The 21051-nt window shown below is 42.0% G+C and overlaps 2 protein-coding genes across 2 annotated transcripts in view; one reads left to right on the forward strand and one right to left on the reverse strand.

Moving 5' to 3' along the window:
- Positions 1–697: 697 nt before the first annotated feature.
- acanb (aggrecan b) lies at positions 698–19176 on the reverse strand. Its single transcript, XM_086027892.1, has 18 exons — positions 19044–19176; positions 11018–11096; positions 10080–10463; positions 9088–9262; positions 8734–8861; positions 8359–8652; positions 7553–7744; positions 7261–7435; positions 7051–7178; positions 6644–6937; positions 6425–6556; positions 6212–6319; positions 4637–6064; positions 4403–4561; positions 4235–4317; positions 3978–4122; positions 3401–3583; positions 698–2457 (listed from the first exon to the last, which is right to left on the reverse strand). Exons 2-18 carry the CDS (start codon positions 11088–11090, stop codon positions 2369–2371), a joined length of 4170 nt encoding a protein of 1389 aa, XP_085884018.1. The 5' UTR covers positions 11091–11096; positions 19044–19176; the 3' UTR covers positions 698–2368.
- Positions 2287–21051, forward strand: part of ppip5k1b (diphosphoinositol pentakisphosphate kinase 1b) — a 58125-nt gene continuing 39360 nt past the window's right edge. The window contains 4 exon segments of the mRNA XM_086027893.1: positions 2287–2494; positions 3465–3601; positions 15481–15610; positions 17636–17753. The gene's annotated coding sequence lies outside the window, so the exon portion shown is untranslated.

Genomic DNA, 21051 nt, shown 5'->3' on the forward strand with positions numbered 1-21051 from the left:
GTGGCAGAGGCGGCGAAAGGAAAGGGAGATACGGCAATAAACATTTAAAACAAGATTCTGTGATAAAATGATCTTAGGACGGACACATAACACAAATAGCTGATTTGTTTGCTGTGGCATTGCTTGCTTGCTTTACTTTTTGCACAAGAGGCTTGCAGGAAGGTGAAAACAAACCAAATGCTATGTTTATTCCTCCAGAGTGTTCTCATTCAGACTTACCTACAGTACGTTTAATTAAAGAAATCATCGCGAAAAGCGAAAGTCCGTGTGTAATTGCATTTGGAAAAAAAAAAAAAAAAAAATCCTCCCAAAAATGCTGATAAACAGTCATGATGTTTTTCACAAATAATGGGGCGAGGGGGACATGGGGAAAAAACACAAAAAATATTGAAAAAAATTGGGGGAGAAAAAAATCGATGAATATGCCAGTCCACAGGTGTCGACTGTATTCCACATCAACGTGACCATTGTGCAAAGCAAGGCACTGGATTGAAAAAGTCTACACACCCCTTTTCAAATGCCTGATTTTTTTTGGTTCGTTTCCAAACTTTCCACCATGAATGCGACTTGTGTACAGTTCAATTAAAAAGACAATGACATCTTTTGGAGAGGTGAATAAACAACGCAGAGAATGTGCTTTCCACCTCTGATCAACCCCCAATAAAGTTCAGCTGTTCTAGAAGAATCATTCCACACACACTGTATTCCATCTTTTATTTGGCGCAGCACACTACAGCAGGCGACAACGACACAGTGATTGCAGTGGAACATTTGGACTGAGATGGAGGCATGTTTTTAACTTACTTGAGAATGATCGTGCCTGTTTAATGTATTTGCTGTCACTGAAATCTGATACAACGTCACAGGCTGTATTTGCCCTCTGAAACACTTTTGCCCGGGAGAAGTGTGATATAAATCCTTTTTACTTTGCTACTTTAAACCTTGAGGACTGAAACCAAGCAAAAAAAAATAAAATGAAATAACTATCTGTGTAACATTGTCTAATACAAATGGGGCCACCTTTTCAACATAACACACCAAATGGATGTTTTCCCCCACCACTTTCACCAATCCAAATTCATCCGGTTCCACATAAGCGCGACTAAGTAACTGATGACTAATGAAATAATTAAATAATCCTTCTAGCACTTGGTTCAACTATACAGGATAAATACTGACCACGAAATTGTATGTTATTGACAGATCCTGCTGTTCACACCGTTGCAGTGTCAAATATTTACAGCGAGTCCCATGCGTTAAACCAGCGATGGGTCTCCACAAACAGCCACTATTCAAATGTGAGCTTTTCTTCACAGACAAGGACATGTTGAATTCGGATTTGTGCTTGCATATGGAGCGTTTCAAAACGCGATATTTTGTAATAATCAAAAATGATCCTTTAACTTCATCAGAGTGGGAGCATTTAGTCTCAGCAATGACGTATGTCTTCACAAAGTTTAACCACAACTGAATGTGTTTTCGGCTGTAGTGAAGACAATTTAGTCTTCAGTCGAACTAACGTGCGGGTGTTTTTGTTGTCGTTGTTTTTAAACATCAAGGACAATTTCGTTTAAAAACACACAGGTCAATATGGACTGTTTTGTAAAGTGTTCATCATTTAAAATCCTGCGCAAGAGTAGGAAAACGTAATCTCCAATACACTGGGATCTTTTGCAAAACTTGAAGAAAATTTACAAATGATTAAAATGTTTGTTAACATCAAGAGAATTTTGTCTGTTGAACTGAGCGTACGCGTTTTCGTAAAAAAAAATTCTGTAAGCAATGAAAGGATTTAGACTTGAAATGTGAGCAGTTTGTTCAAAACTGTAAACTGGTTTGCACTGACAAAGGGAATGTTGTGGAAAGCATCGTGTGATTTAATTAATTAAAAAGAAAATCTCACGTACTATACGAGAGTATGATCATTGATGATGTCACTCGGAATCACAGTCTTGGAATAAAATCTAAAAAAAAAAAAAAAAATAGCCACCAGGGACCAAATAGTACAAACACAGACCCCCCCAAAAAGGGCCAAAAATATAACAACACGCTATCATTTTCAATCAATAACACTTTCATATAGGCTTCTGTTGACTCCTCCAGTAGTACTTGTGCATGGAGAACATGAGTTTCAGCTATAAATTATAGACTCTATAAATATACCATAATGGAAGTGCCTTCACTAAAGACACTAAGGGGGAAAAAAATGTGTCAGTTACATCGCCACTGTCTAAATGTGTTTTTAGTGCCTGTATTTACATTGGAGGCTGGGCGAAATGCTTTGTGTTTTTTTTTGGTCGGGCATTAGCATTGGTGTCCACGAGAGGGGTCCTTTTGTGAATCTGACTTGTGCTTCATTCAGTCCTGCTCAGAGCGTTTTCCTGTGCTCCCGTCGGCTGCCGACTCCTCGACTTCTGCTCTTCACCGATCGTTTGTGTAGCCTGTTGCCGCCACCTGCTGGAGGGCCAAGTGACACGTTTTCAGTCACGCACATGTAAGCAAACCACACTCATTTGAGCAATTATTGTTTCTTCCCTCAGATCAAAGTTAGCAAAGGCTTTAGCGTCATAAAAAGACTTGATAAAAAGACCGCGCTTGTCTGCGACGTTAGCATTGTTGGTGTTATTCTCGGAAGCTAGTAGAAGAACAGCGAGCGAAAGATATGGCTGGCGCAAGTCTGAACTGGTACATTTGCAGCTATTTCCGCTGTATTTCGTCACTCTGCGCATGTTAGAATAATTTGTTCTGCTCGAAAGTGTGATGCATGAAGACGCAAGTCCTCATCAGATCAATATTTTTAGTGTCCATGAAAACAGTTCATCTCATCATAATTTTAATCCGAACACTGATTGGATGAAAAAAATGTTGTCCATGTAAACGTAGCCATTAATTGTTCTTCATCTGGGGTACACAGCACACTCAAAGAGCAGTAAAAACATACGTGCCGAGTTTCTCCTCGTCACAAGTGAGGTGTGTCACATTTCAAGAATTGGTTAACATGTTAAAGTTTGATATGCGTTGAGCCCAGTGTATTGAAAATAGATTAAATTGGTGTCGTGCTATGAGCCGTTTCTTTACGGGATGGTGCCTGAAAATGGCAACATTTGAAACAAACATTTTTTTAAAAACGTTATTGACTTTTGGGTTGAGGATTTTCCACATAATTAATAGAGCAGTTTCCAAAGTCCAGCCAAGGGGCCATTCGCAGCCTGATTCATGTTTTTCATTGGCCCGCCGCATATAATAATATTTAAACATATCCCACATTAAAGGGTATGTTAAAATGTTGAATGATAGCACACTGTTTTTTTTTACAATCAAAAGAATATGCCTGTTTTAACAAAATAATGTTTTTTTTGTTTTTTTTTGCACTATAGTTAAAAAACTTCGAGAAACTCACTTTCTGTACATTCCACTTGTGGCCTCTCCCACTGTCCATTCTCCATGCAACGTATGATGGGTAGGTGGCGCTGCGTGTAGCCTGCTTGACACTGGTAGCGCACCTTGGAGTTGACGGCGTAGCGATCTTTGGTGACGCCCATCGGTGAGCCGTGAGCCACCTCCGGGGGCGCTCCGCACCCCGCTGACAGGGAGGACAATGGTAGGATCAAATAGCAACTGGCAGATCTTTGCCTTTGGATCAGCACTCATATGGATAGTTTTTGACACGTACGCTACTCACAAAAAGTAAGGGCTGTTTTGTGACATTGCATTTGTGCAAAAAGTACTTAGACATTGAAGTTTTGGCTGTATGCATTCAAAAGTTTAGAGAAGGTTAAATTAAGTTCACCTGTAAAGGTTATGGTGCATTTTAGGTTCATCCTCAAAGTTCACCTGACAGCCCAATAGTGTTAACTTTTTGTGAGTAGTATGTTTCTCTGATGCATGTCCTCACCCTATCAGACAGTTGTTTAGTATAACCCTGCTAAGGGTCAAACAAACAAGTACCAAATAAATCGGTCTGCATTCGTTCCTACCGGGTTGAGTCTTGCATGAGAAGGGAAGGTAGTAGTTGCAAGGAACGTCGTTCCACTGGCCTCCTTCGTGCCCGATCATGACCACGCAGTCCTCCCCGGAGTTGAAGTAGTTGTCAGGTTGGTTAGGTCTCCAGTTCTCGTACGTCTGAGGGATTATAAATGTTGCAAAAAGTGCACATCTGTGACCCCTCGTTCAGAGATGGAACGAAATCACGCAATGCGTTCCCCGCAGTCAACTTTAGTTGGATGAAACTCACGAGAGCGCTGCCGTCTGTCCAGCGGAATTCATTCTGGACTTCTTTGTCATTAAGACCTATCCACTCATAGTCTTGACCTTTGGCTTTGGAGACAGATATTTACGAGGCCAGTTGTACAGATATAGTTTTGCATCTGAAATGCGCGGGGAAAAAATGGGCATCTCTTACAGTTGAGAAACTGCTGCTCCTCTTCGGATCTGACGCTGACCAAGTGGGCATTGAGTTCCAGGCAACGCTGCTCAGCATCTGACCAGGTGTGTCTGTCGGCAAAGTGGAGGTAACAGCTTCCCATGAACTCCAACCAGCCCTCGGGACAACCATGCACAGCTGCAAGCAGGATGAAAATAAAAAGTATGACTTTGAAGATTGTGGATTTTTTGTGCATTACTACAAGCAACGCACCCTCTTCTACTCCTGGCTGCTCCACAACGGGAGGGGTTGCCAGCGAAATGGACGGTACAGTGGTTGGGCTGACGTAGACAGGTTCTGGAGTCAAAACGATGACCGTAGCCTCCTCGTGCCCAGACGGTCCGTTGTAGTCTGGGTAGGTCATTGTAGATCCAGGAGGAAAAGGTATAGAAAGCCCAACAGTTGACGGCTTGTCACTGCCTGAGATTTGAAGATGGATTCCCGAACCACTTTCCTGTCCGCTTATTTCTACAACCCCGCGGCCCTCTTCTGGATGATGCTCCTGGGGGGAAATGGTAACTTCCTTTATCCCCTCATCTGTTACAAAGATGACGTCACCGTCTGTCTGGGAAGGTTGGCCAGAGGCAGAACCGCTGCCTGAAGCACCAGATGGAAAACCACTTGGAGAGCCACTGGGGTAGCCCGATGCATAGGGATGATATCCAGACAACTCTTGTTCTCCTGATGGCTGGATTGTTAAATCAATGGCACTATTGTCGGTAAAGGAGATGCCAGAAAATCCACTGATGCCTGACCCTGACAAAAAGCCGGATCCAGACATAGATCCTGATCCGGACATTTCAGCAGATCCATACAACTCCTGCTCTCCAGATTGATGAACTGTTAGGTCAATGGCACCATTGTCTGTAAAGGTGATTCCAGAAAATCCACTGATGTCTGACCCGGACGAAGAGCCCGATCCCGAAATAGATCCTGATCCGGACATTTCAGCGGAGCCGTACAACTCCTGTTCTCCTGATTGCTGAATTGTCAGGTCAATGACACTGTTGTCCGTAAAGGTGATGCCAGAAAATCCACTGCCTGACCCAGACATAACCCCTGATCCAGACATGCTCCCTGAACCGGACATACCTGAAGTCCACAAGACGCCGCTACCTAACTCCTGCTCAGTGAGGGTTGGGATCAACAGTTCTTTCTCTTTTCCATCCAATATATTGATCAGAATGTCACCACTGCTGCCACTAATGTCTCCACTGCCACTGGCAGAACCTGATCCTGACCCAACAACACCAGACCCAGATCCTGAAGCGCTATAGGAGTCTCCAGTGGTGAGGATTGCGCTGCCACCCTCTGCTCCTTGTGGATCGCCAGAGGCAGAATGGTCTCCTGACAGGATGTCGGTGTGTCCACTGAAGGTGACGTCCAATCCTGAACCAGAAGCTCCGCTCCCGCTGGTGGTGCTGGACTCGCCTGAGATTTGAAGATCCCCACTGGCTGAATGATCGCCTGAGATTTGAAGATCCCCACTGGCTGATTGATCGCCTGAGATTTGAAGATCCCCACTGGCTGATTGATCGCCTGAGATTTGAAGATCCCCACTGGCTGATTGATCGCCAGAGATTTGAAGATCCCCACTGGCTGAATGATCGCCTGATCCAGATGCAGAACCATCAACTGGGACTAGAGGTCAAAATGGAGATAAAAATAAATTAGCGGCTGAATTATGTTATATCATTTTTTAACGTGCAGCTAGTGTGCAATGCTTTCACAATAAAAACACGTTCAAGACCCATTTGATGTGCATGCAATTGATCTCGGCTGTCTTACCAGTAGGAGCAGTTAGCTGGGTTGTGATATTTGTCTTTTGGATAACCTCTTCAATTTCTGTGACGTTTAGAATGGTTTCGGTGTCATTGTAACCCATAGTAGGTTCAACTAAAATCAAAAAACAGAATTCCACATAAGAATAGCAAAGTGGAGTGGCCAAAACAGAAAGTTCGCTCTTGAAGTTGCTATCTGATTTTACAGATGTAGTCTTACTAGTAGGAGTGACATGATCAACTGCAACCGTTGTCTTTCTGATAACATCCACTGTCAGTAGCTTGTCGAAAATGGTTTCGCTGACAGTGTCAATGGTGGTTTTGGTGTCAACCTTAATGGCGGGTGTTTCAGCTGTAAAACGCAGAATCATTCAGACGTGAATTCAAAGTGAATTTAAGTTAAACCCAAAAGATGAATCCAGTCACCCAAGTTTCCTACCTTTGAAGCAATAGGCGTCATAGCGCGAGTGCTCATCGGGAAATCCAGTCTGGTTGGGGAAGGCGTAGATGATGTGCACGCCCACCTGGCCGCCCCCGCAGTGGGATCTGGAGGTTTTGATGGGATATCGGACGCTGCGGTCCATCAGCCAGCCCGGGCGGCACTTGTCGAGGCCTTGGTTCCAGGCGGCGTACATCTGCCCTGTTGTGGCCAGCGTGGTGTTGAGTTTCTCACAGTGCTGCACGGCCTCTTCGAAGGAGAAGCTGTCATAGTCGCTGGTGAAGAAGACCTCACCTTGGAGAGGAATGGAAGCATTGAATTGAGTTGAAATGCATGACGCTAAGACCTCAATTTGGTGTTAACGACACACGTGAGTTCAGTGATTCGACGTGTAACTGGGTCCTGACCTTCCAGACGTTCGACATAACAAAATACATCATAACGCTCAGAGTCAGGCCTCAGGCCGTAGGATCGGACTCCCGGAAGGTGCAGCAGATTGCCGGCACAGTTATCTCGGGGTGAGACGATTGGATACCTGAGCATGAGAGAGATTTCTTTTAGCTGTTTATTAAGACTCTGCTTCCGAAACGTGTGCACTCATCCTGCTACTAACGCACCTCACACTCTGGTCGCCAAGCCAACCAGCATCACATTGGTGCAGGCCTTTCTCAAAGGCTGCCTGTAGCTGCAGGGGACTGGCAATGACTGCTCCAATACTCTTGCAGGCCTGTTGGGCCTCCAGAAAAGTCAGCGTGTACCGACCGGTAATAGGTCGGTAGTGGAACACTACACCTATTGGCGATTGGGGGACAAAAGCAGAAAATGAGATTCAGGACATCTTTGTCATCGTATCTTGAGCATTTGTAATGCACTGGCTACTGTGCCGTTCGAGAAGAAGAGCAAGTTTACCGGTGGGAGCCATGGCGGTGTCTGTAAAAGGAGGTGAGAGAGGCTTGGTGAAAATGTCTACACCTCCGTGCTTGATCTCTTGTCCCCCTGGTGGGGTTGTGAGTCCTGGATAAACTCCAGGGGCTGGGGTTATGCTCATGATATCTGGGAAAGGAGTGATCCGCCCGGGAACTGCACCGTCATCATCGCTACCTGTTAATGTGACAGTTGTGACAGTTCCAGAACGACCGGTACTTTTTAAAAATTTTACAGATCAATATTTCCAAACCTTTATTGAGCCAAGTATAAATGCTGAAATAGTAATGATCTTTTTTCTTCCATGTTCCACACAAATGTACTTGTTTTGCATGTTTAGTTGAATGCAAAGCTATTCTGCTTACGAATGGCAACAGGTGGTGACAAAGGTTAATTGTACCTTCTGCTCTCTAGTGGAAGAGCATTTAATTGTTGTGCCTGTTACTGGTAATACCTGGATAAACAGAAACGACTTTTGAAGTAAATAAGTAAGTTTCATTCAAGTGAAATTGGATAATTTTGGCACACTGGTTGGGAATCACTGGTTTCAGTATTCTTTCCTTTCAAGGTTGATAATAATTTCACTCCAAATCACATGAGGTATAGACAGAAGAGATTGAGTGGGTTGCTCTTGAGGAGTTGGGGTTCTGGGTTCCTTACTTAAGGGCATCCCAGAAGTGCTACAGTTAGAGAAATGTAGTCCTCAGCTGGTTTTAAACCCACAGTACATCTTACAGTCTAGTCCTTCAACACCGAGGCGTTGTGGTCCTTGTTAAGATTGAGCAAAGTACCTTGGAAGCAGATCGCATCGTAACGAGAGCTGGTGATGGGGTAGCCTGTCTGGTTAGGGAACAGGTAGACGGTTCTGACCCCCAGGAGCCCGCCTCCACACTGAGGCCTGACAATGTTGATGGGATAACGAACGCTCCTGTCGCCCAACCAGCCGGCATTACACACATCCATGCCGCCCTTCCAGGCCAGGTAAAGCTCTCCGGTGGTGGCGAGTCTGGCACCTAGTTTAGTGCACTGATCCTCAGCTTCGTGGAAGGTGAACTTCTCTACTGACATGGAGTAGAAGACTCTGCCTGGGAGGAGAAACGCAGTCAATGAAATCTCCCGTGATTATTGTTTAGGTAGTATAGTTTGCATCCTGTTGTGCAATTTACCCGCCATCTTCTCTGCAAAACAGTACACGTCGTAAGTCTCATTGACGTCTCTCACGCCATAGGTTCTAACGCCAGGAAAGTTTTCCTTGTCGCCGTAGCATTCCTTCCGAGGCTCATGGATGGGGTACCTCAAAAAGGACAGTAAACGGGATTCAGTACCTGGACTCTGAGTTTGGAAGAGGCAGGGTTAGGACACACATTTTATTTTACACATTTTTATTATTCCCCGTCACGTAGTAGTAAACCAACCGTATCCTTTTACGTTGATGTGGTGAAAACTAACATTCACATGTGCTTAGTGGACTAGAAAAGCACAAATCCATTCTCCATTCAACACAGATGGCTGAATACTACCTAACAGTCTGATCAGACAGCCATCCGGCATCACACTGGTGGTATCCATCATCGTAGGCGGCTTGCAGTTGGGCAGGGCTTGCAATGGTGGCGCTGTTTTGGATGCAAGCGGCCTTGGCCTTCTCAAAGGTGAGGGTGTACCGGGTGGTGATGGCTCGATAGTGGAACACAATACCTGCGACATAAAGACATGAGATGGAATATGTTTACACAGCCTAATCACATCTGACATGCATTCTTTAATGGCATTTGACAAGTTGTGTTTCCACCATGCAGCACAGATGACGGTACAGCTTGGCAGAGATGGGAAACCTAGGGCTGAAAAGTAAAAACCCCGCCACAGTTTGTCCTTTGACACATGTGCTTCTACTCAACTGAGCTCGTTGACCTGCCAGTTGAGTAGAAGCATCTGTGTCTCAAGACAAACCGTGGCAGGGTTTTTACCTTCTGGACCCGAACTTCCCATCTGTGCAGTTTGCAATGCTGATCCCGAATTTGTCTATGTAATGTAGTACCTGTTCACAAACCAGACCGGACACCCCTTACCGATCTCACAATACAACGTCATAGCAAAATGAAACAATGTAAGCCATCTAACACCCAAAGCTCATAACCAAAGGTGAGGGCGGGAATGTAGATCAACCAGTAAATTAAGCACTTTGTTGTTTGGACAGATCTCTTTTCACTCTGACACTTTGGTACAGTGACTGCATCAGTCAACCAAGATACTTGAACATCTGCGCCTGACACAGGACAACTCTCCCAACCCAGGGGACGCAATCCATCCTTTTCCTCCTGAGAACCATGGCCTCAAATTTACAGATGCCTAGTTTCATCCCGGCTGCCTCACGCTTACCTTTTAAGCACTCTTAACAACTCAATACGAAACGTTGACGTCCATGCTGAACCGACCCAAACTGTACTGCTAGACAGAAACAAACCAAGCCCAAATTCATTTGAAATAGAGACCAGATTGTGTGTGCCGGTCATACCCTGAACCTGGAGGTCCACGGTGTCATAGTTGTCCTCGATGCCGTGCATGACTTCACAGCGGTAGGTGCCTGAGTCTTTGGACCTCAGCTCCGTGATCTCCAGGCTTGCGTCTGTGGACACCAGCGGGTAGTTGACCATTGTTACTCTGTCCAGGTAATCCCTCTCAACGTGGACTTTGCCCTCTGATGCCACCAGGATGGTTGTAATATTCTCTTTGGTGACCAAGGTCCATTTGATGCGGTGGGAGAGCGGAGCGGCGGTCGGGGCGCCTGGGTCGCTGGCCGTGTTGTCCTGGAAGTAGCAGGGCACCACCACCTTGCCACCCAGCAGGGGGCGGAGAGGCACCGCCGATGGGATGCTGACACGCAGCGTACCGTCCAAGCCTGCGTGAAAGACAGGTCCACTCTCATTTGCTAGTGTATAGACTAGGTCTTCGCACAAATTTGGTAGTCAGAAACGCCGACGGAAACCCGTTTAAAATGATGGTCGGACCGGCCTATAGGCGATTACTGAAAGGCGCTTACCCCAGGAAGAACGTCTTAGCTTTATTGCTAGCTATATAGCTAGTAGTATTGGTCGCTTGTGTTTAATGTATATGTTTAATCAGAAGAAAAAACAAACCTAGCACGCTTTACAGCAGGCAAGTCAGAGATGTGGCTCGATAACAGGTCATATTCACCTTCTTCACGATTTTGCCCCGCCCGCCCGGAAGATTTTCAAAGCGTAATGCAAAATCAAGGAAATACTCCGTCAATGTATATCAATTTGAGAAACCGTTCATTTCGACATGGATATTTTATTGTTTAATACAACATATTAACATTTGTAAAAAAAAAATCGTGTGCCATACACTTGAAAGTCAGCCCACCCATGAAGTGTGAGATGTCAACCACACTGCACTTTGAGTCACGGAAAGTCGAGTCTGCACCAAACATACCGTCATGGTGTGCAAATGATGTTGTTGCCGAGATGAAGGGCAAAGACACACAGAGCAGAAGCAGGGAAGTCATCCTCACCTAAAGAAAAGCAGACAAAGCGTTACGTTCCAAACTTTCTGGATTGGATTTTTGTTTGAATATTTTTGTCTTTTCTGGCCCGTAAAACTGCCTTTTCAAATACTGTACTTGGCATATAATGATTGCCCTCATATTTTTGCCGTTTCAAAAATTCTGCTGTGTTGTCTGGGGTATTAACAGGATTATATTTTTTAAAAATTTTCTATACATTTTTTTTACAGTTTTAAAAATGTACTGTATTCATGCTTTTTCTTCTCTTTTTGAGATTTTCTGTAGTTTTGGTAAAAAAAAAAAAAAATCCTCAACCCCTGCCTGTATATTTTGGACGAAGGAAAACATGCAAAACCTCACCTCCCGAGTACAGTTCAGTTGTATTTAATTTTTGGTCCAATACATTAGCATTTATTAATCTTTGATAACTGTTTGTTTTTAAAACATTAACACGTACAATTTATTTACAATAAATATTCATTGAACCAAGATTCAAGTCCATTTTCTTACACTTCCTTAAGCGCACGCAGTGTTAATATTCAAACCGTTTTCAACGTTTCAGTGGCTTCAAGAATCAAGGAAACAAGGACAGCTGCTTTCTAAGAACATTTATTTCGATGAAATATTTAGCAGTGTGCGGTTAGTGTGGACAAAGCGTGATGTGTTGAAATGAATGAGCGGCTTTAGACGAGCCCTTTACGTTATCCCGGCCGCGGTTGTTCAGGATATGCGCACGTTTGCTCAGCTACTTGGAGCGGAAATATGACATCATTTGGAAGGTCTAAACACCCAACGGCTCTGTGTCGCCGCTGGGGCACAGGAAATGTCTTAAGTGCCTCAAATAAGTTGAGACTGAGTATGATTCATTCCGCTTCAAACCATTTGTAGCGCAAGTCATGTTCGATGGGGAAATTTTTGTCTCAGCTTTCAAGGGAAAATACGAAAGTAATCGAATCTGCCACCGTCTGCTGTCCACATTAAACATACTGCAGGCATTCACCATCAAGAATGTGAGACAATTTATGGATTTATTTCAGGTAAATAAAAAAAAAAAATCTGTAATTAAACATTTTTGTCTAGTATGGACAAAGTACTTTGTGGCGCTTAAAATATTAAGAATAATATTCCTGACTCTTTTTTTCAAGCTTTTTAATTGTTTTACTTTCGTGTGTTATAATAATTTGTTATCAGTACTTTCTGGACGGATTACTTTTGTTTTCTCTCCCGTGTACTTGTGGGGATATAAAACATGTTTTCTCTTAGTATAGTTATTATTTTTATGCTTGTTTTGACAAATTGCTCACAAACTAGATTTTATGAATTTGAGTAATAATTAATGACCATCAAAAACCCTAATTATTCAAGAAACATTTATCTAAAATCTCTCATCTTAATTATTTTTTTTCTAATATTTTTATGCTTTTTGGATGATACATGTTTTTTTTTGTTCGAAATTTAATTCAATTTCTGGCATGCAAAAAACATTTCTCTGTACATTCTGTATTTTATTTTTCTGTCTGTTGTTCCTTGCTCGAATGCACATAAACAGAATACACAAATTATTACTAATTCAAGTAATTAGCTGATTTTCTCTCTTTCAAAATTCTTTTTATAGGCTTTACAAGTCACTAAAAATATGCCCCCCCCCCAAAAAAAATGCTGATTTATTCAAGTAGAAAAATTCACTTTTCTTCCCAAGTAAAAACTATCATCTCATGAGAATGAATTCATTGTAATGTAACTTCCCTCCCCAAATAACATTCCAACTTTGAGAGACAAGCGGCCAGTGTCACAGGAGGGCGCTCTGCTTTAAAGCGAGCTTTAAGACCTTTTGCAAACTCAGAACTGGCCAAAGTGTGTGTGCGTGTGTGCGTGTGCGTAGGCCATTAACAGTGGCATAGTGTGCCCAGAAACAGAAAAGCACAGTCGCACCAATGTTTGTCCTGCTGTCTCAGCATGCAAAATATCACACAGTATGTTTAGACCCAAAGCGGATGGCCATGACGTAACGTTCTTTCTTTTTAGACCTCGCTATTTTTTGCCTGGTCGCGGTCTTTAAATATTGTTTGATAGTTGTTGGTTTTTTTCTTGTAACACTTACATGCAGTTCATTTTCCATGACACACCTAATATGCTCCAAATCAAAATGACCATCCTAATAATAATAGTTCTATCCAATTATGAACTGCAGATCGTTTCGAACTATTAATCGGCTGTCTGACGTGAATAAATGGATTCTTTATCCTTGCTCAATGTTTTAGATCAAAGGGAAAGTCTATTTCTTTTTATGTTTTGGACTATTCATTTTTAGTCCCTTGAGCCTTCAATGACAGGTGCATGTTTCTGCCGGATCCTGCGCAAATGTGGTGGGGACACAAACAGTTCTAGCAACTCTTTCAAGATTAGATTTTGTTTTTATATATATACTGAGTATTTGTTCAGTGCAAGATAATAAAATGTCACAACAGGTATTGTGTCATAAAGTAAACTCAAATACCCAAACGACTGTTCGACCTTCCTTACGGCTGATCCGTAATAATGAAAATAAATACACTTAAAATAAACCATGAAAGCTCATGTATGAAATTAATTGACAAAGATGAAAACAAAGGACATTTTCCCTATAATTAATTAGCTTTGGTTGGTTTGGTTTTCATAAACATAAAACATAGTTTCTGTTATTTCTTTTTCTAAAAAACACTCTCGTTTTTATTTTGTTTCACTAACAGAAATGTTTTTTCAAATTTAGTTTTAGTTATTTTATTAATTTCCGTCAATTACGTATAGTAGCCTCGCACTTTGCAGCCTCACATGTTGAACGTGCTAGAAGGACTGTTTCAAGCTCCTTCTTGAACACTTGCCACTCTTCCATGAAATACACTTTTTTTTTTTAATAAAGATTCTTACCTTTCCCTCACTTTACTAGAAAATCAAAAATCCTTTTTAGTAGACACGGGTTAAATTTGACCACAGTTTAGCACCTGTACAAAAGAATGACATTTCAAAAATATTTTTCTTTCTTTTTTTTTTTTTTTTATATCGGGCCACATTACGAAAAGCCATTAAATGTTACTGTGAAAGAATGACATGTAGGCTACCTTTTATTGCTGTCAAATGTCAAAAAAAGGTCACATTTGACGTACGTAGGGTTAAAACTTTACACGGGCAACAAGGACATTCTGAACGTTTGCAACAAGGCGCAGTGTGTTCGCGTTCTGCGCACAGCCAGAGTGCACAAGAGAGGTAAAGAGTTCTCTCCAATAACAGACACAAAGTCAACACCTCGTGTTACTGGCCTAAAAGGCTCATTAGGAGAAGGGGAGGGGAAAAAAAAGACAACTTTCCCATTTTAGTCACTGGAGTCACGTATTTGCTGCAAATAGTTGAGACTGTACTGTATACTCAACTGCAGATGGGCGGGACAACTGTAACAACATTTGCACAAACATGTTTTTGGGATGAATATTCAATGGTGTGAGACATTTCAAGTGAAATTCAAGTTTAAAAATGAAATGGAAAGCATTTAGGAACAAAAACAGTGCGCAAAGTCTTTTGCAAGTTTCCACGTTTTAATCAATCTGTGACTGTTAGGTGCTGCTGTTTTGGTTAGCATTTGAGTTCAACTGGGTTTATGGGAAATGGAAGGCAAGAGGGAAACCTTCAGTTTTCCGTTGTGGAAGATTTCATTGTCATAGTAGTGTCACTGCCAAGATGGAATATTCCATGTTTTTTTAATGTAATTTTATGAGGGGGACGAAAATTGCAGATTTTTTTTATCAAGAAAATAAACAGTTACAAATTCTTCTATTTACATATTATTCTCTTCAAGTAACATTTTTTTTCTCATAAATTATTACTTTTAATGACCACTGTAAATTTCCCACAAATGAATGTTTTAGCCTTATTATAATGCAGATTTATTCCCATAATCGTTTTATTTGTAAAAAAAAAATATTGCCGTCCTTTTATTCTCACAAACCTTTGTTATGAATAGTCGCAAGAATTAAATCATAAATTACTTATTTCGTTGTCATTTTCAATTTTTTTTTTTACTGTTTCAACTTCAAAGTTTTTATTATGAGAAAAATGCACATCTTAGAAGAATTTCAAAACAATTTAGAATCAGATTTTCTTTATGAGCCCTTTTCCCTCACAAAATGAAACAAGCAAAAAGTTGTAAGGTTTTGAAATTACCAGAAAAAAACCTTTTATGAAATCCTCATTTTTTTCCAATAAAAAAGATGCCATCTTATAAATTTTTGATGGCTTAAATATTTTTTTGCTTTACTGTATTTTGATGTTGATTATTTCACCATGATAAAAATGATCTTAAAGCGTTTTGTCAAAATCAAACAAAAATTAATGCTAATGCTGCTCCAACTTTGACTTATAGGGGGCAGTCTTTGCAACACTGTGTCAGCTCCCGTTTTCAAGATGGCCGCACCCTCCCGCCAAAGCAGACTTCACCTCCAGGCAAAACATCCCAGAAAGTCAAGTTCAGCCATTGAAAGAAGACTCTGAAAGTAAGTAGTGCTTTGGTGCAGCTGCACGTTAGTAGAAGTTAAAAAGTTAGTTGTCATTTTTCGTGAAATATTGATCGAGTTGAGGGTTCTTTGGCAGAGCTGGGCATTCCATCCCAGGAACAGATTGGTCCGTCTATCTGTCCTGGACGGACGGAGTAAGTTTTGCTACTACAGAGTAGTCTGCCATCTAGTGGTGATTACTGATATTACACCTTAAAACTACAATTGACCCTTGCATATTCGCAGTTCGGCATTTGCAGATTCACATATTCCCGGCTTTTTTTTTTGCAACGTTTCTTTTTCATATTTTGGATTTTTCCCATTTTTTTCCACGGATCTTTCTTCCCCATGGTCCCTCATTTTTCATCGGAAACGCATATTGTATCTTTACCATCATTTTTTGAATTTTTTTAATTAATCAAGGGGCCACTCAGAGTATGGTTGCTAGTTGGATATATTTTTACTGGTTCAAACTTGTAGCAAAGGAGAGATTCCGCCGTTCCTTCTTGCCTGCTGCTGTCAGACTCTTTAACAAGAACATTGTGTAGTCTCTACAAACTGGCGGTCATTAGTGCAATTGTGCAGTCCTGCACCTGAGCTCGTATCGTGCAATACCCAATATTCCCCACTACTGTAATACCGTGCAATACTCAACATTCCCCACTACTGTTAGTCTAGTTTTATTTTTATCCAATGCTGTTCCTTACATTTCACTACAGCACTGCAGCACTGTCACTTAGAGTATTTTTTCCTCTGTACTATGTACAGGCCGAAATGAGTGTTCCTCATATTTTTTATGTAGATGTAGGTTGGTGTGTATACACATGTGTATATACACATGTTACTGCGTATATCTACATAGGTTTGATTCTAAATGTTTGCCGTCAATGTTATACATTAATGGCCACATTATGCCGCCGCCCCTGTGTGACCTATATCTTTGCTACTGTAACAACGAAAATTTCCCCACTGTGGGATCAATAAAGGCATTCTTATCTTATCTTCTTAGTTATATGTAGACATGAAAAAGATGCTGGACAAAGTAGCATTTGTAGTCATGTTATTTGATTGACAGTTGAACAGCGGACACGCCCGCAGCGTCTGAAAGCGGAGAAAAACGGCTTGATTTTTCACGATTCGAAAGCCTCATTTTATGTACGAGATTTTTTTTTATTATTATTATTATTATTATTTTTTAAACCATTCAAATTTGGCAGGCTTGTTAACAGCACCCATTTCTGTGGCCTGTCCAATTTACAAGAGATTTATTTCCACGATACTCGCGACTTTAAATCACTCCCCTGCAAGATAACAATGACAAGCTAGCCCACGCTAGTCGTCGGCGGCTCAATTAAAGGTGACTTTCCTCCTTTAAGCTCATCAAGAATCATTGCCTCGAAATTGGAAGCCACTCTCCACAGTGTGTTCATTCATTTGATGGGGGCGGCGGGGGGGGGGGGGAGGCGGTTGGATGGGGGCGGCGGGGTGCGGCCGCTCCCCTCTTCGGTCACCGTGGTATGTTCCGCTTGCAGCCGAGGTGACGGGCAATGAGGCCTTGGTTTGTTCCCGCTATGGACAGGGGCAGGGCTTTTTGGGAGGGGTGCAACCCTGCCAAGGTAAACACAAGAGGCGCCCCCCCCCCCACCCCCTCTTTCCTCCCTCCCCCCACCCTCCGCCCATCCCCCAAAACCCTCCAGAGTCCAACATTGGCAGAACAGAGTGGACATTGATATGAACACACACAGTGCAACACACTCAAAGAGGACGTGTGGCAACGTTCGTTCTGATGCGAGGAAGTGTGTGTGTGCGTGTACTGTAAGGCCGATGTTTGAGAACACACACACTCTTGTACAGTGAGAGAAAAAAAAAAAAACAATCACAGGTGGTTAAAGGTGCATTAGTAGCACATATTTCACATTGGCACACCACTGTAGCGATGGCGTGTTCGAAATGGACAATTTATGACAGGCCCATCAATCATTTTAGTGATTTGTGGTTTCAAATGTCACATTTTCTCTCCTTCAGCCAACATCTGCCAATTGGAATTCACAATGGGAGCCCAGGGCGCCCCGCGTCGCCATAGTAACGGGACGTCGCCTCCAAGGAGAAAGGCGACAGAAAATTCGCCGCCGGACTGCTAAAGGTGCCTCTGATCCAGAAATGTAAAAAAAAAAAAAAACAGAACGGCTTTCAGATGCAGTGAGTGCCTCATAATCGGGAAAAAGTCATCTGTGTTTATTTTTAACACTCAAAGCCACAATTGAAAATCTTTTTTGTTTTATTTATTGGCTAGGAGATAATGAATAATTGCCACAATAACCTGGATGTAGCCAAACAGAAAAATGGTCAAAAAGTTCGCTCATACCGCGCAACGCATGCATGATATAAATAACCAAATATGTTTTTCTAGTTTTTTTGTTTTTGTTTTTACTAGAAAATAGCACTTTATAGAGTATTACACTTTGTAAAGACATTCAGTAATCCCACTTTTTGTCACTTTCTCCTTCAGTGCGCATTGTGCTGCTCAATCTAGCGTGTGCGTCTCGGCCACCTGGGGGCAGTATAAGACAAAAATGCAGGGAATTCGCTCCTCTCTTGGCTTCTCAGTACAGCACGAATATTCGTCCTTATTTGAAGAGGATAAAGAATATATGCCAGTGAGAATTGTTATACTGTCTGTAACCCGCTGAACTGTTTATCTTCAGATGTTCTTTACTTGAAAGGTAACAACACTACCACATAGATGCTAATAGTTAGCCCGGGTGCCTTTGGGGTTTGCCATTGAATGCTAGTGGAGGCTATCTGGTTGCTTCAAATACACAAGGTGTCATTCTCTCTTTTATGTTTAGCTTGTCAGTAACCTTCGGTTGAGAGTGGCAAAAAAAAAATAGCTTTTTGGAAGAAAATTTACTAGCTCCCATTGTACTTAGGAAGTTCTCAATGTGACTTTTGGCTTGTCCCATCAGACAAGTTAAGAAAAAAGTAGAGGTGTAATAAAAGTGTAGGGATGAGTATTTATTGTTTAAAAAAAAAATCACAAAAGCCCCCAAGCCTCACAAATGCACATGGTATAGAAAAATCATTCGTTTTGACTATTGTGTCACTCATCAAAGTAGAGTCCTGAAACGGGTTCCCCGGGTCGGGAAAAAGGTTCATGTGATCACTTTCGATCAATTCTCCAGATCGCTTTAACAATTAGCGTCACTTGGAAGCGGAAATTTAAGAGCAAAAAGTTCCAGACTCAAGAATGAAACGATACCAGACAGGACTCGCAGGATCTTTCACCTGCACAACACGATGACCTCATTTGAAATTCCATGAACGCTTTCTGAAGTGAATCCTCGATCAATAGCTGTCCTACTCCCCCAGGCCGCCCTCACGTCACGTCCAAAGCCCCCCTTGGCCCCTCTTGCCAGTATTGCCGGGTACGTACCGTTGATGCTCCGAAGCTCCTGGTGGCCAGTGACTGCGGGGGCCTGTGGCTCCTGTCTGAGTAGGAGAGCAGAAAGAAGCTTTATTCAAACGCGAGCGCACATTTAGATGTTGGAAAGGAGGAGGAGGAGGAGGCTGTGGGGGGGGGGGGGGGGGGGACTGGGGAAGGAAAGGAGGAAGGAGGGTGAGGAGGAAGATGTGCTCCTTTGCTGCTTAGGGGCGGAGGTCAAGCCTGGAAAAGATGAAATTGGCAAGGGTTAGACTTTGGCGATACGGTGCGATATATGTATGTGTACAGTACTTGTATATGCTTGAGCCTGACCGATATGGATTTCCCGAGGCCGATTCCGATGTTTGGCAGAATAAAATGACAATAAATACAATGAATAAAGTAATTGGTCTCTTAATGCTTACAATAATAAAAATATGAATTGCAGGCAGAACACTTGACAGTTTTACAATACTTTGTCTGATTGCGTTTGTTCAGCTTTACAACAGAGGGAGAAATCAGCAAAATCAGCTGATTTCTATTTATTTATTTTTTGAGGTGGTGCAGGGGAATGTATTAATGTCATTATTCTTGTTTTATGTTGTGAAGTGTTAATGTGTACAAAAAGGCTATATATATATATATATAAATTCATGCGCGACAATGAGTAAACACATACAGTATGTGTATATGTATACCGTACACATATATAAATGTCTCAAAGATACTGACTCTTGTTAAATGCTAATTGGTTTTCACATTGAGTTCCGAATAGCATCAGTATAGCGCCAAACAAAAATAAATTAAAGTCAGGAAAAGCCCACTAGAACAACTGAAAACCTATAGCCCCGTGCCAGTTATTAAATAACTCAGTTATTTATTTGTACTTGGCCTCTTGAAAAGATTTTTTTTTTCTTTTCAATTGAGTTGTACGGCTCACATTAATGGTGGCAAAAGTTTTGGAATGATTTATCTTGGTCTGACTTTTCTACAACGCAAAAACCATTTGAGCAGGGGTGTGTAGACTTTATACAAGCACCGTAAATGTATTTACATGATTTCCTCCGGGAGTGTTCGAAGTACTGGTCAAAATTCTTCGAATGTCCGGCACGACTGGGGACAAAAAAACAGCTGTTGGTGTTTGTATGAGCATGTGCTCACCTCCTTCACGTGCGCCACTCAATGTAGTCGAACATTTGAAAAAAAAAAAAAAATGGGGGAAAAAAAAGGGCGTGTCCCCCACCAAACTCCATTCAAGGGCATCAATGCGGGCCCTGTGCTCGCCGCCCTCATGACGCGCACCCAACGTAACCCGCAACGTTCAAAGCAAAACATGTCAGCAGCCGTTTTTAAACCCTCATTTGCAGACGTGTTTGAGCGACACACTTGGCGTTTGTACGCCGGGGGACGTTTGGAAATGCAATTACGACTTCAAACCTCTTTTTACCTTGAAAAATTGGATTGGTTTCCATGTCTTTCAGTATAAGTGCCGCTTCATTTGTCAGTGCTCAAGTCATTCATTAGAGCAGGGCGTCAAACTCGTTTTAAAGGTGGAGAAATCCAAAATAATTTGCGCACTTTGCAAAGCCAAATTCAAATGCCATATTAGCCCATATGTGTTTGCTGCGATCGTTCAACAGTTCAAGGGTGAAAGAAGCTATTAGAACAGTATTTGAATCAAAATTTCATCTTTTTCCACATTAATTCCAAGATTTTACTCAGGTAAATACCGGTTCCAAGCTTCGTATAAAATTGTAATTGAAAAGTCGGATTAATCGCGATCAATTATGGAAATATTTGCGATTAATTAGTTTAAAAAAATAAGCGGTTGACAGCACTAGTTTTTAAATGTATTTTTTATTTTACTTTTTTTTCCTCTCAGTTGCATTTCTAATTGGTACCAATACGGATTTTGGCTTTTTGCGGGGCGACCTGGTGCCAAGCCCTCGCGCATGGAGGGGGTCCTGTACTGTTGTTCAGTTTATGCGAAGAAAGTATTTGATGAAAACAAAATGCCTGC

This window comes from Filicampus tigris, chromosome 4 (genome assembly GCF_054856515.1).
Source record: "Filicampus tigris isolate MCC_2025a chromosome 4, RoL_Ftig_1.0, whole genome shotgun sequence".
Classification (NCBI taxonomy): domain Eukaryota; kingdom Metazoa; phylum Chordata; class Actinopteri; order Syngnathiformes; family Syngnathidae; genus Filicampus; species Filicampus tigris.